Source organism: Eulemur rufifrons, chromosome 5 (genome assembly GCF_041146395.1).
Source record: "Eulemur rufifrons isolate Redbay chromosome 5, OSU_ERuf_1, whole genome shotgun sequence".
NCBI classification, from domain to species: Eukaryota; Metazoa; Chordata; class Mammalia; order Primates; family Lemuridae; genus Eulemur; species Eulemur rufifrons.
The window spans coordinates 192,475-207,723 of record NC_090987.1 but is presented as its reverse complement, the minus strand read 5'-3'; the positions used below and the strand labels follow the sequence as shown (position 1 = coordinate 207,723).

At 62.1% G+C, this 15,249-nt stretch overlaps 1 protein-coding gene across 1 annotated transcript in view; it reads left to right on the top strand.

Moving 5' to 3' along the window:
• The window catches only part of NFATC1 (nuclear factor of activated T cells 1), an 82,267-nt gene that overhangs the window by 28,418 nt on the left and 38,600 nt on the right, over positions 1–15,249 (top strand). Inside the window, exons 6-8 of the mRNA XM_069468329.1 lie at positions 253–393; positions 7,403–7,458; positions 11,784–11,916. Coding sequence (XP_069324430.1) covers positions 253–393; positions 7,403–7,458; positions 11,784–11,916 — 330 coding nt within the window. The remainder of the gene's footprint in view (positions 1–252; positions 394–7,402; positions 7,459–11,783; positions 11,917–15,249) is intronic.

Here is a 15,249-nt window from a genome sequence, read left to right as displayed (position 1 = left end):
CACCTGTTTGTAATTCCTGTGGTTTGGGGTAAAAATGGCGGAATCCCATTCAGGAGCATATTGTGACTATTTCTTCCAAACGCTGTTGAAAACCGTCAGGCCCAAGTGTGTTCTGCACTTCGGTCTCGTCTGCGAGTCGAGGAGCATCTCGTGGTGCTCGTCTTCTGGGTCGGCTCTTGGGCCCCGTGGGGGGACACGGGTGGCCGGGCGGGCGGGGCGGCGCCGCTCACTGACCGTCTCCTTCCGACGCAGCCCAGCGCTCGGCCCAGGAGCTGCCCCTGGTGGAGAAGCAGAGCGCGGACAGCTACCCGGTCATGGGCGGGAAGAAGATGGTCCTGTCCGGGCACAACTTCCTGCAAGACTCCAAGGTCATTTTCGTGGAGAAAGCTCCAGGTACGCACTTGGGAACAGGCCACAGGCGGGTCCTGGCTGGTAAGCACAGCCAGCCACTCGCACGCTGCCCGCGTGTGCCAGCCCCGGGGACGGGCGAGGCAGGGCCCGCGTGTGACCGTGGGGAGCTCGGTGTGAGTGGGCAGTGCCCCCGCGTGTGCCGCTGAGGGAACAGGGCTGTGTTCCTGGGCCGTCCGGGGCCCGGTCTCGCAGATGTGACACCGGCACGGAAGCTGCCTGCGGTGGGGGTGCCGGGCCGTCTGTGACAGGCGTGTGCCGGCTTTGTTGTGGGTCCTCTGCCCGAGCTGCGCCCGGGCGGCAGCTCCTCCTCAGAGCCGGCTGAGAGCGCCAGGCACAGCCGGTTAGCGGGCGCGAGGGGGCAGCACACGGCCCTTCTGCTCCCCTCAGCGTCTCTCGTGGGTGCCGGGGTCCAGGTGCTGCAGGGCTCTCCTGCGTGTGACCTCTGCGCCCACAGGCCCTGTGGAGACTCCGGGTCACCCCAGGAGTCCCCGGGAAGTGACGAGCCACCCTCACCTCTGCCAGTCTCAGCGTGGCCTTGTGCCCACGCCGCCTAGCCTGGAGCCACCCCGGTGGCCTCTGGAGGGGAGGCAGGCGGCCTGTCCTGTCGAGTGTTGTTTTCCTGGGGCCATGGTGGCTGTGGTCCTGTGTCCCCCGTGCGGCCGCTGTCCTGCTTGAGGGGGGCTTGTGAACGGGGGTGCAGCTCCAGGCCAGCTCTGCTCAGACACCGACCCAGCAGCCCGGTCTGGGCAGCCAGGTCCGGGTGGTGGGACCTCGTAGGCTGTGTGCTCGCGCGGAGAAGCAGGGTCGCATTTGCTGACGTCTGGGTTCCAGCAAAGGCAGGTCAGGCGCAGGTGTGCGGCGCAGGGGACCCGGCGTGGCCCCCGATCGAGGGCAGCTGGGGGTGTGTGGCCCTCACTCTCCGTGAAGACCGTGTGGAGTTGTGTGTTTGGAACTGGGTTCCTGGCGCTGCTCCCCCTCAGGGCCGTGAGGCACGGCCCCCAGAAGGTGGCATCTGTGGCCTTTTCCTGTTTGCAGTACCCAGCTGGAGTTTCCTGACGGCGGCCAGCCCTGTACTTACCCTGATCGCTGGAAGCCACTGTGGCATTCAGCCTTCGTAATGGGGCTTGATTTTGTGCGTTCGCAGGAGACTTGAGTGCTTCAATCAGAGTGGGCTTAAAGGTCTTGCCTGTGTAATCACGCACATGATTGGAAAATGCGTTTTGAACTGTGGAGGACGCCGAGCTGAGGGCGGTGACAATGAAAGGACTTTGCAGTGCCCGGCTCCCTCCCCTGAAGGGGCTAATTTTGAAAGATTTAACCTCAGGAGTCTCAGCTGTGGGAGGAAAGTCGGCAACGCCTTGCCCTGCCCTCCGGCCTCCCGGGGCTGCTGGGTCTCCCCTCGCCCAGGCTCTGGCTCGCAGGCGGGGCCTGTGCCGATGTCTCGGCGTCCGCGGTTCCTTCTGCCCAGGCAGCACCTCTGCGCCCACCGCTCCTCCGCGCTGACCAGAGGGGCCGCGAGCCTGCAAGGTCCGGCTGGTTTGTCTTGATGCTCTCCAGCATCAGCCGCCTGGACACAAGCAGCCACGTCGCAGGGCTGCCTAGGTCTGTAACTGCAGCGTTTACGTGCTCGCTGCACACAGCAGGCGCACAGCAGGCGCACAGCAGGCGCACAGCAGGCGCACAGCAGGCATACAGCAGGCACACAGGAGGCACACAGCAGGCGCACAGCAGGCGCACAGCAGGCACACAGCAGGCGCACAGCAGGCGCACAGCAGGCACACAGCAGGCACATAGCAGCCGCACAGCAGGTGCACAGCAGGCACACAGGAGGCACACAGCAAGTGTACAGCAGGCACACAGGAGGCACACAGGAGGCGTACAGGAGGCACACAGCAGGCCTACAGCCGGCACACGGCAGGCGTACAGCAGGCACACAGCTGGCGCACAGCAGGCGTACAGCAGGCACACAGCTGGCGAGCAGTACGTGGATCTGTGTCAGTGAGTACGTGCTGCGGGGCAAGCAAGTAGACGTGTGAACGCTGCAGTTGCGAGTCTGGCTGGCTTCTGTCACTTCCTTGTTTACATCTGAGATTATTTGCATGGTCAGATACACGTATACACGCAAATCGTATGTCTTTAAAACGAGAGCAAATGTTTCCATAATTTTCTTTCTTTCCGTCGGGCTTCCTCGGCAGAAGTCACACTCACAACAGTTCCTGTTGCGTCCCGCGTGTCGGGGTCGCTGACACCCACGTCCTCCCCTGGCGACAGGCTTTCTAGAGTTGTTTTGGAGAAACCACTAAACTCAATTTAAATTAAAAACACAGTTGCCCTCATCTTCTGGTGAGATCATCTGGCTCATTTTAAAATTCTGTTTTGAAACTGCTGCTCACAGGTGGGACCCAGGCCGGCTGTGGGCTTGGGAGGTTCCCGCCGAGGAAGTCAGTAAGTTGGGCAACTGAAACTGCCTTCGCCGGGGCTCTGGCTCCAGCGCCTGTTCTAAGAACCGAAGGTCGTGGCTGTCGTGAGCGTTGCCAAGTCGGGTGCTCTCCGCAGCGTAGGAAGCCCCTTGCTCTGTGTCCCCACCAGGCCACCCCCAGCTGCTCTGGTTCGCGGCGCCCAGAGACTCCGACTGCGAGGGCGCAGCCGCCCTGCCCGGGGCTGGGGACTGGGTGTCGGGCTGCCGGAGGATGGCGACACTGTCTCCTTCGCAGCGGCTCAGGCAGGAGCTCCCCAGGCAGGGCCACACTGGCGCCCGCCGGGCCAGGGCACAGCTCTGCACCCACCTCACTCGCTGCTTTTGGCGAGTGGGAGCCGGTGGCCGCCGTGGCCGTGGCGCCCTCTGCCCCCGTGACTTGGTGGGTCCCGGTGGGAGGCCGCGGCGGGGGCGGGGCAGGCGGGCGGTGACCTTCTCCCCCAGGCCCTTCCCTGCGTGGCGGGAGCCCCGAGGGGGAAATGGCCTTGCGTCAGGGACGTCGGTGCACAGCTGATGGCGTCTGTGTCAGACGACGGTTTCTGACGGAGAAAGCCCGTGCGGAACGTGCCCCAGGGCCGGGCTGGTGCGGTGGCGCCTGAGGGCTCCGGTGGGCAGAGCGGGTGCCGAGCCGTCTCCTGTGTCCGAGGTCGCGTCTCTGCGGGTCTGTCCCTGAGGCAGGTGTGCGGGTGGCGGCACAGCGGAGGGCCACCGCGGTGCTCAGCGTGGATGAAGATGCCAGGAACCCTCGTGGGACGGAAACTCGCCTTTGGAGATGGGCCCGAAATTGAACCCAAGGGGCAGGTTTGGAGGCTTCGCTGCGTCAGACGTCGGTGGCTCCTCACGCTGGTCGAGCGGGGCCCCCTTTGTAAAGTCACGGTCTGTCCTGTTGCGGGTTTGTGAAGCGTGTTTGGGCCCTTTGGCTGCGTGAGAGCCACACCAAGACTTGGAAAGCAACAGCTGCGTCGTTCGCTGGCGACACGCAGCGGGCGGCTCTTTCGCCGGGCTTACCGGTGGGCGTGTCTGTGGCCACCGCGACCCGCGGGTCAGCCGGAGCCGGGACGGCGGCTTTTCCCATCTGGTCGCCAGGGCGCCCCCCCACCCCCCAGCCTCTTAATGTGTGGCGTCCCGCGACGCAGGTCTCCCGGGAGCCCCCGCGGGGAGCACCGCGTGTGGCGCGTGCAGCCCCTGGTCCCTCTTGGTGGCTGCGGAACGTCCAGTGCCTGTGTGTCCCCTCGCCCGTTGACAGACGCCTGGGCTGGCCACCTGTGCTGGTTGTCACGCGCGAGCCGTGCGCACACTTGCGTGCGAGTTCCCGCGCGCTCCGTGCGCACGTGCCCAGGAGTCGAGCTGCTCCGTGTCCAACCGCGAAGGAGCTGCCGGCCGACCTCCGCGCGGCTGCTGACTTCCTCTCATGCAGGAGTCCCCTGCTGGGCGGGATGAGGCTGGCGGCTCCGGGCCCGGGCTGGGAGGACGGTGCAGAGGTATCCCCGCCCTGCTCCAGGATCCGACTCTGAGAATCACGTCCAGACCCCCCAGGCCGGCCAGGCCCTGTGCTGCGCCCCCCGTGGCAGCTCTGGCTCCGCCCCCACTGGGGGCGTGGCTTGGAGGCGTCGGGGCTGCGTCTGCTGCTCTGGGCTCTTCCCGCGCGTCCGGCGCAGGCTCAGCCCGACGTCACAGCACGCTCCCAAGGCAACACGCAACCCGAGGAGGGGCCAGGTCTGCGTGGCTGAGGCCTGGCCCAGTGCGGCTCGGGACCGAGGGAGCCTCCTCCCTGGCTGGGCCGGCGTGGGCGGCCGGAACACCGCTCGGCTCCTCCTGACCGTGCACCGCGTTCCAGTTCTGCCCTTTGACCTGTGTGGCCGTCCGGCCACTCCGCGCGGTGGGTGTTAATGCCCGGTCAGTGGCGCCGACGTGGACGCCGACGCGGCGTGGGCGGGAGGGACCCGCCGCGGCTCCCTGCTCGGAAACGGTGGCTCACCCCGGGCGGCAGCGCGGCCTGTGCAGGCTGCTCCAGCCCCGCGGCCGTCGGCGTGGAAACCTGCGGGGTGTGGCGGGGAAGCCTTTCCGATGACTCACGCTGCAGGGAGTTCCCTGGTGATTTGGAATATTTTTACTTCTGGACTCGGCACGGTTTCCTACTGAGAATCCCGGCAGCTCCTGATAAGCCCGAAACACAAAGGCCCTTTCAGGGCGGCGTCCCCTCCCGGCCAGGGCCGAGTTTCGCACGGCGAGGCCGCCCAGCCTGTGGCGCAGGCGCTTTGCGGACGGCGACTCGGTCCGCGGGCCTGCCGGCGCCCTCAGCCTCCCGTGAGGAGGAGCAAGCGGCTTTCGTGACCTCCCGACCGCGTGCTGAGCAGCTGGGTCTGGCCTTTCCCGTGAGTGCTCGCTGGCCTTGGAGAGGCAGTTCGCTTGCGGCCCCCGGGCAGAGGGAAGAGCCGAGTGCCTGCCCCACAGGCTGCGAAGCCCCACAGTGTCGGGCCGTGGGGGTCTCCACCCCCTGCCTGGGTGGCCGGGGGTCTGAAAGCGACAGGCCATTGTGGTGGGTCCAAAACGTCACTTTCTATGCAACGTCTGGACGGTCTGCTCGGCTCTGTTAAGTCTCTTGACTCCCGTGTGTTGTGAGAGGTGTGAGCTGTGTGGCGCACAGACGGGCCAACCCACAGGGCTCCCTCTCGGGGTCAGAGACGAGATGTCCCCGTGCACAGCCCCACAGACGGTGGCCCCGCACGCTGTCCCAGCCTGCGTCCCTTTGTCTGAAGCTGCAGGCACCTGCTCCTCCTGGAGCCAGCGGGTCCCCCACTGTCGCCAGACGTCAGGACAGGACTGGGCTGTTCCCGCCTGCATTGTAGGAATAGCGTCTCCTCCTCAGGGTTTGTTAAATGCACCGTCCCCGGCCCTTTGGGTGCCTCAGTTTCCCCCCAGCACACTGGCTGGTCCTTCCTCAGAGACAGGCTCCGTCTCTGTCCCGCAGGCCGAGCGCAGGCCCAGCTCACTGCAGCCCCCGCCTCAGCCTCCCTGAGCGCAGGGCCGGCCGCGCCCTCCCTTTCTGGCAGAGAAGCCTCCGCACCCTGCACCGCTCCTCGTGGGTGTCCGGCGGTGGCCTCGGCCTCCGTGCGCGGCGGAGACCACACAGCCGCAGCTCAGGGTTAAGGCCTCCAGCTGGGCGTGTGGGGGAAGATGGGGTTTGTGCTGCGGAAACTTCAGAAGGCGAGTTCTGCGCGGAGCAGGTCTGACCTTGGTGACCCGGGCGGGGCTGTTCCCTGCACCACCGCCAGCGCCTGCCCCCGGCCAGAGCCCGCAGCTTGCAGGGGGGGGGGGTCGCTGCTCTGCAGAACACGGGTGCCGTCGAGAGCAACTGAGCGTGTTCTCAGTTTCCGGTTATTTTTTTCCTAAAGGAGGGAGGGCTGCTGACCTCTCGTCCGATCTGCGTTCGTCACCGTGTGGGTCCCTCTGGCAGGTGGTTTGTGCTGGGACCTGGCACTGCTGGGGCCTCGCCGTGACTCCCCCAACTCCTGCCTCAGTCCTGTACCCGCTGTCCACCCCCATGAGGAAGAAAAAGGAAATTGTGTCTAATTTGTCAGTAATTTGGGGTTTGTAACAGACACGTTTCTCCTTTGAAAGTGCAGCGTAAGTGGAAGCTAAGTACGGAGGCTGTCGTCCACGTGGGGAACAGACTGTCTGGGGGACGGTGACAGGGAGGCACAGACGTCTGCAGGAGAGCGAGCTCTGTTAGTCCAGGTTGTCGTCACCCAGGCCAGGCCCAGACGCTGTGCTGTCCAGAGGGACTCGCAGACACGGGCGGCCCAGGCAGGAGAACAATAAGTCCTTTCACGGCCCCTCTGGAGCCTTTTCATTTTTTTCAACATGCAAATGGCCACTGGGCCAGGTTAAAAATACCGTGTGTTTTGCATTTCTGCAGCCGATGTGGCCAGAGGTGCAGAGAAGAGCTGTTTATTTGCCCGGCGGCTCCAAGCAGAGGCAGGGCCACGCGGGGCCTCTCATCCCAGTGACTTCTGCTCCCAGCAGCTCAGGGCCTTTGCCCAGCGGCACCGTGGTGTCCCCAGCGGGCTCTCGGGTGCACGTGTGTCCTCCCGCACGGTTCCCGGGAGGCTGGCGTGGGAGGGCAGGGGGTGATGGGCACCGGGGCTCGGGCATCGCACAGCCACTTTTGCCGGACGGGGGGCACCTGTGTCTTGCTTACGTCCCTGTGTCGCGGAGAGAGTGGGGCAAAAAGCCCTGTGGTTCGTGTGAGGCCACTGAGGGGCTTGGGGACATGGTCCAGGGTGGGTTCCTGAGGACTGTCCCGCCCTGGGCCTTCCCACCCAGCCCGGCACAGCGTCCTGGGCCCCAGCACAGGTTTGGCATTGAGCGTGGCCAGGCCAGGGCGGTGGCCCCAGGGTGGCTAGAGCGCTGCCCTCAGCCGTGGCCCTGGGCCTGCCGTGACTGGATCGGAGAGGTTTCGGGGCGGCGGCGCCCACTGTGCAAAGTAACGGGGTCTCCTGTGCTCTCTTGCAGACGGCCACCACGTCTGGGAGATGGAGGCCAAGACCGACCGAGACCTGTGCAAGCCGGTGAGTGGCCCTCGGGCCCTCGGGCGGGGGCTCCGTTTGTTAAACTAACAACTAATGAAAAGAGACTGAAAGGACAAGTGATAAAACACAGCTGTAAAGCATGCAGTGAAGCAGGTGCTGTCGAGGTGGAGGACCAGGTGGGGGACAAGGACAGAGCAGTGGCCCTGAAGACAAGGAGCTCGCAGGAGGAGCTTTTCACAGAGGCCAGGACACAGTCTGAGCCTGAGTCCCACGGCCGGGCAGGAGCACCTCAGGGCTGGTGCCCGGCAGGGGCTGCTGCCCCCACACGGGCCTGAGCCTCCTGGGCGTCTGGGCCAACCCGACCTGCCGCACAGCGCGACACAGCCTCGCCAGCGTCCCTGGCGGGTGCCAGTCACTGAACAGGCACTCGTGGCAAGTGTGACACAGACCTGGGGACAGACCTGATTGTGCCTCTCAGGTCGTTGACCCGATTCCTCCGGAGCCTGTGGGCTCGTCTGTGCCGGAGTGGCGGCTGTCACTGGTCCCAGGCCCCTGCCCCAGCGTTCTCGGTGGCATTCCCACGTGGCGGGCACCTGACAATAGTTATTGTTTCTGGGCCTGGTTACTATGGAGACTGTTTTTGGTCTGAGATGACTGTAGCTACTCCCACTTGGTCGTGCCCGGCGTGGGTTTGGCGTAGCTTTGTCATCCTTTTACTTTTAATCCGACTTTGTATGTAAAGTGGTTTCTTGGAGACAACATCTACTTGGGTCTTGCTTTTGATCCGCTCTGACAATCCCTGTCTTATAGTTGTATTTTTTAGCCCGTTGATGTTCTGAGTGATTATTGATAGAATTGTGTTGGTATCTACCATGGAATATTTTTTCAGTGTTCTGGTTAGTCTTAGACAAATAGGAGTCTTTAGGCCAACGTCAAATACAACACGCTGGCGGCAGGTCTTTGAAGACGTTCAGGGTTCTCCCAGGCCCTGTGGCTCGTTCCCGAGCGCTGCCGGGACGTCTGGACGGTTCTCGTGTGCCTGGGGCAGCAGGGAAGGCTCCTGCGTGTGCCCAGGGTGTGCGAGCAGACGTTCAGTTGTTCAGAAACTCAGTGTTTTCTCTCTGGCCACCTTTAGATACTGGGCATGGAGTCAGGCAGACGGTTCTGGGGGGCGCAGTCTTGCTGAGGCCTTCGGGGGCCTCTCATCTTGGCGGAGGGGAGGTGGCGGCTCCCACGGAGGGCGGCGCCGGCGTAGCGCCCTCTGGGCTCGGGCGTCTGACTCACGTTTGCTGCAGGACCTGCCTCCCTGTGCTCTATCAGGGAGAAGCATCTTCCACCCTGCGATCTCCCGCCCTTTTCCATTCACCAGAGCCTTTGCAGACGGTGTCAGGAGGGAGTCCTCCCTGGCCCCAGGGCACGGCCTGTGCTGGGAGGTGACTCACCTCCAGGAGTGCCCAGCCGCCCCCAGAGCGCGGCTCCCGGGCTCCCATCTGAGAGGCCATTGTCCGCCCTTCACCAGTGAAGTCCTGGCCTGAGAGGCCGGGTGGCTGCAGAGGTGGCGGCTCTGGGCTTGTCAGGAGCGTCCCAGACAACTGGCCGCAGGCAGGGGCAGCCACCAGCGACAGGCCCACCCTCCTCCTTCCCACTGCTCCTTGCCGCTGTCCACGCGGGTCTGCACTGGGCGCCACCGGCTGCGCCTTGGCCAGGGCGTTCACGGTGCCCAGGCTGTGTGGCCTGAGGTGCCCAGGGTGCCAGCTCCATCAGTTCCTGGGCGTTGGTGCTGAGTCCTTCCCTCTGGTGGGGCGGGGCTGTGGACTCTGCCGCGTCTGTGCTGGGCAGCTCTTGGCTTCCCTTGACGGTGGCTCTCTCTGGGGCCCCCAGAGGCTGTGCTTGTCCCCTGGTGCGCTGGACGCAGGACAGAGGTCGTAAGAGCCAGGCTGCCCGGCCGCCTGCCCGCCCTGCCCCCAGGGCAGGAGAAGGGGTCAGGAGAAACCATGGACCTTTCTGGACTGAAAATGATTCCAGCCAAGCTGGCATGTTCTTTTTCACTTTTAACAATAGCATATTTTATAGGCAACTTAACAGTTAACAGTTGTAGGTTTTAAAAGAAACTTAATAGTACATGTAAAAGATTATGTATTTTAAGTTTGCCATTTTGTTGTTGTCTTTTAAATGAAGTTTATTTTCGTATGTATTTTTTCTAATTGTAAAAGAACTTCAAATTCATTGTGGAAATTTGGAAAATATAAAAAAGTATTTTAAAAAAGAAATAAAACCTAGTATAGTCTCACTATTTAGATACAACCGACGTTAGCGTTTGTACACACACTAAGATGTCACGTTGCAAATGTTGTTTTTCTTTTTTTTGAGATAGAGTCTTACTCTGTCACCCAGGCTAGAGTGCCGTGGCATCAGCCTAGCTCACAGCAACCTCGAACTCCTGGGCTCAAGCGATCCTCCTGCCTCAGCCTCCCGAGTGGCTGGGACTACAGGCATGCGCCACCATGGCTGGCTAATTTTTTCTGTATATTTTTAGTTGTCCAGCTAGTTTCTTTCTATTTTTAGTAGAAACGGGGTCTCGCTCTTGCTCAGGCTGGTCTCGAACTCCTAAGCTCAAACGATCCGCCCGCCTCGGCCTCCCGGAGTGCTGGGATTACAGGCGTGAGCCACCGCGCCCGGCCTGCAAACGTTCTTAAACAGAGCGGGGTGTGCTGTGTCTGCAGTCTGTGTGCTGCCGTAACGGGGGGCATCTTAGAGCAAGTCCCATGGGTGTGCCGGTGCCACGCTAACCCTTTCCTGTAGGGACAGGATTCCCTGTCACTTCGTTTTCTTCTGCGTCTTTCTTATCTTGTCCTTCTCTGTGTGTTGAAGTAGCAGGGCTCCCATGGAGATGGCGTTTTTGTTACTACTTTGTCTACCTCGAGGGTCGAAGTGGATCAGCTGTGGCCCTCTGGTCACGTGGACTTTACAAAGCCGACCCCACAGCGTGGAGCCTGCCCCCCGCCCCCGGGCCTCCCGCCGCCCTTGTCCCAGCCGCTGTATCGACGCGGCTCGTGTTTGCGTCCATCCCGGCCTCAGCAGGATGTTTCCTTCCCGTCTCCTCTGTTACTTCCGCTCCCGCTGAGGTCACACTCCGTCACCTGCCCCCGTGGCCCAACCTCAGAGGAAGCATCTTCCTGTCCGTGCACGGACACGTGGGGACTGTGCCTCGGGGACGGCTGCAGGTCCCGGTCAGACCCGCGGGCGGGGGCAGCCGGAGCACGGCCCTGGGGGTGGGTTCGCCGCGACCCCTCGGTGCGAGGGCTCTGCCCCTCCCGCTGTCCTGGGCGAGGGCCGAGGGCCTGGGTGGAGGATGCCTGAGCTCGGGCCTCTTCCAGACGAGGTGCAGGTGACAACGCAGGGGACACTCGTCGCCTGGCAGACGTGTGGGGCCGGGGCGTGGGGCCCCCAGCAGACGGCAGCAGCTCCCCTGCCTCGGTTTCCTCATCTGCAGTTACCTTGAGTTTTCTGTTTAACACCTGAGATTCCGTTATTGACATGATTCAATCAATTTTGCTATTAAACTGAGTAACAAGCTATAATTAATTACCATAACAGAAGTAACACAATGGATTTTTCTTATACATTTTCCCTACTTGTTAAACTGAAATCAGATGATTTAAAAAAATTAAAGAAAGTTCATGGCTGTGCGTGCGCCTGTGGGGTGCCTGCACCCCGTTCCCTTGGGATCTGTCTGGGGCCCAGAGGAACACGGGGTTGGGGTGTCCCCAGCCCAGCCTGAGATTTTCCCACACAGCACCATGCTCACTTTTTTATGTCAGCGCTGCTGCTCTGTCTGTGCCTTTGTCCGAGCTGCTCCTGCCACCGAGGGTCTCCTCAGGCGGCCTGAGTCTGGTGTCTGGCCCGGGGTGTTGGCCGCTGTCCCGTGTGGCGGACACAGTGTCCCCAGGGGCACCCCCTGCTGCTGCTGCACCTGAGCAGGTGCTCCCTCCGAGGAGGCGCGGCCCTCAGCAGGCTTCCCGCCCGTTGCCTGTGGTCCCCTGAGGACCACGCGGTGGCCTCCGCTGTCCGGCAGACGCTTCCCCCCACACGTGCGGTTTCTCTTCTCTAGATTTCTTTCCACATGGAAAGGAGTCGGCTCGGCTCTCCCTGTGAGCACACGGGGCAGAGCCCGGCCGCTCACGCGTGTGCAGGTGTTGCACGCAGCCACGCCTGGCAGTCACGTGGGGGCTGGCGGTTCACCGTGCGGAAGACCTGGCAGGTGACACTCGGCAGAGGGGCCGTCTGCACGGCTGCCCTAGCGCAGAGCATTTCTCATTGGAGAGACGCTAACTGTCGTCTTCCTGTCCGACATTTCATTCCAGAACTCTCTGGTGGTCGAGATCCCGCCGTTCCGCAATCAGAGGATCACCAGCCCCGTCCAAGTCAGCTTCTACGTCTGCAATGGGAAGCGGAAGAGGAGCCAACACCAGCACTTCACCTACCTTCCCGCCAACGGTAATGCCGCCTTTCTGGCTCTAAGCGCCGAGCCCGGGCACCTGGGCTGCTTTTTCTGAAAGGTGCACAAGTGACGGGTGCTGTCACCGTCAGACAGCGAGGGTTGTGTTGTGCGTTTGTGCGTTTGAACCGTGTGATGTGCTGCTCGTGAGGCTGAGTCATCAGTTCCCTAAAAAAAAAAAAAAAAGAAAAGTGAAGCTTTCGATGTATTTCCTTTACTACTGTGGGGGGGTGCTGCACATTTGGTTCATCGCTGGTCACTTTTCTGGCCCCCTGCACATACGTGGCCGCCACGGGGACAGCCTGGCTGTTCCGCACTCGCAGACGCAGGAGTCTGGGTGTCTGTTAAATTCCGCAGCCGTCCGGGGGGAAAATGCAGGTAGTCGCAGCTGTTTTGCAGGTGCCTTTGGAAATCAGCCTTTGCTGTGAAGCCTCACGGCTGTGCCGGTGTGACCCTCCGGAGCACGGTGACCTGGTGCTCGCGCTGACGCCCGATCTCATCTCCCATGGCCCCGGGCGTTCGGGCTGAAGTGCCTTTTGCTCACCCCGCTGCCCATCATGGGTTTTGGGGATGGCCCCTTCACTCAGAGCCCCAGCTTACCTTTCTAACTTGTGAGGCTGTTTTCGTAAGGAAAATACCATTCAGTGTGCTAGTTCACTGTGTAAACCGGTAGAAAAGAAAGTTGTCTTGGCAGCGTCCAGAGCTTCCAGCTGAGCACACACTGCTGTCCTGGTGTGCAGGGCGCGCGTTCAGACGGACAGAATCCATTGTCACCCTGAATTTTATTGTATTTTGAGTAAGCTCTGCTGTGTCAACAGTCTGTTTATATTGTTGCTTTTTAAAAAAAAATTGGAGATGCATGTAGTTTAAGAGGGAAATTACACACTAGAAATGAATCGCAAAACCAGCCACTTTGTTTCCTTAGTAAAATCGAGATGTTTCTCTTAGGTTTCAGTTTTTCTTACATGTAAATGGCATTTACAGTAGACTAGAGAATAAGAAAGTCCTAAAGTAGCTGTGTTTGTATTAAACTGTTAGATTGACTGTTTTGTCAGAAAAGTATTGGAAGTGCCTTTCAGGGTTTGAGTACTAGGATTTTGCTATACGTGATCACGCCATGAGCATGTCCGTGAGATAGGCATGGAAATGACGTGTGTCCTCCACGCATGTGCGCGTGGGGCAGGTCTCGTGGCTGGGATCCATGTGGTCCGTGTCGCTCACACGCCATGCATCCCGTCCATCCCTGCGATGAGGGTGGGCTGATGTAGCTCACAAAAGAAGACATTTAGTCTTTTTTGAAAATGTAGTGATTGTGTCCTAATTAAACTTCACGCATGGCTGACCAAAAATTGAAAGTTTTGGAGAAAACCTAGGCCTCATAGAGGAAGATGGCTTCTAGAGCAGCGCATGACAGCTCGAGCAGCAGCGCCTCCCGTTGACTTGGCACACGGCCAGGGACGGCCGGGTCTCCACGTGGGAGGCAGAGGGGCCTGGGTGTGGCCTGCAAAGCCCTTCCGGGCGGAGCGGAGGCCCCGAGGCTGATCCCCTGCTGCCACCTGCTCCTGCCACACCCGCCAGCACCCGCCGGCCGCGTCCAGCCCCACCAGCCCCGCGGTGCCCAGGTCCCCCGCAGCCTCCTGCCTCCGTGCTCCGTGGACGTCTCGCTGGATCCAGCCACACCGTCCGGCCACCCCCCACCCGGGCACGGCCCACCTGCAGCTGGGGGCTTCCCGCCTGGCCCTGCCTCCCTGCGGGCCCCGTCTCTCCTCTCCGGACATTTCCTCCAGCACCACAGGCCGCAGGCGCCTGCCTGGCCCCGCTGGCTGCTGTCACCGACTGAGCTCCAGGCAGGGACCCCAGGCTGCCGTGGGCGTCAACCAGCCCAGTGCCCAGCGGCTCAGATACCTGGTGCTTGAGATAAATAAAGGGACCGATGGAAACTGGACCTCAGGTCTTGTGTTGAATGTGGTGTCCTCGGCCGCCTTCCGCAGCTCTGCGGCTGGGTGGGACGTGCACGGTGGCCTCCCGGCCCGAGTCCCCAGTTTTGGCGCATCCGTGTCTTGGGGTCCTGCTCGGATGGTTCCCGCCAGGCTCAGCTCCCCCATGTCCCGATCAGAGCCACCAGCTCCAAGCCCCAGGGCCACGTCTCGGTGTCGATGGTGCTTTGCGGGTGGGGGTGGGCACAGTTAGTCTGGAAGCCTCGGCCGATTCTCAGCTATTTTCGGGTTGCTGCTTTTCTGCAAACCCCAGTTGTGACGTTGCCGACATCCCCCCTCTGGGTTTTGCTCCGTGAGCTCCATGTTGTTCCCGGGTGTGCGGAGTCTGGTGGGCACAGCAGGGCGGGCATGTGCCTCGCACGGTCGTGAAACACTCGCGCGGACAGAAACGCGCCCCTCCGACCTCGCCGTGAGCTCACGTCCGTGTGCAGACGTGTGAGATCAGGTCTCGTTTGGGGTTTTCCTTCAGCGTTAGGTATAAGGAACGGTGCCCCTCGCTGTGCCAGACGTCCCTCTCGCACCCTGGCAAGGGTCCCGAGCTGGCCCAAAGCCGCACACGCAGCCCTGCGGGTCGGGGAGCAGAGTGCCTGGGTGCTGGGGTTGGGGGGGCACACCTTGGCCCCGGCCCCCGCACCCCTCGCCTCGGCGCTGACAGCGTCTGCCGCTGACGTGCAGCTACACCCGGCCACAGTGGCTGGTGATGCCCGGTGACGCCCCTCGTCCCCGTGCCCCTCCCCACCGAGAGACGGCAGGACGCGCTCTCACCTCCCCCGCAGGAAGCGGGCGACTCGCGTGGCTGGGGCGGAGCAGGTGCCCTTTCTCCGAGCTCCACACAAACTGAGGTCCAACACGGCCGTCACCATGTGCCGGGGACCGGCGGGTGTGGAGCTTCTTTTTGAAGGTGTTTTTTGTGTTTTCTGGTTTTCTCTGTGGCAGGGAGGCCACAGGTCTCAGGGCCTGGGGGAGAGGAAAGGTCCCCTCCACGTCTCCCCTCTGCAGTGGGCCAGGCTGCACCGTCCCTAAACGTCCCAGCTCATCCTGTCAGTGGCCCCTCGTCCCTGGGGACCTGCCCGGCTGCCCCGTCAGGGACCAGGCGGAGCCAAAAGGGAGCAAGGCCATCGCAGAGGGCAGTGTGGGGACAGGGACACGAGGCAGGAGGGCGGGAGGCAGTGTCCCTCCCTCTGTAGCGCTGGGCTGGTTGCTGGGAAACCATCCCCAACTGCAGGCTGGTGCCTGGACCTCGGAGGCCGAGCTGGGGGACAAAGGGCTGTACCCACCCTGAAGGGCATGGCAGGGAGCAGGTGGGGACCGTGCACACGGCCCCCGAGGGCGTCT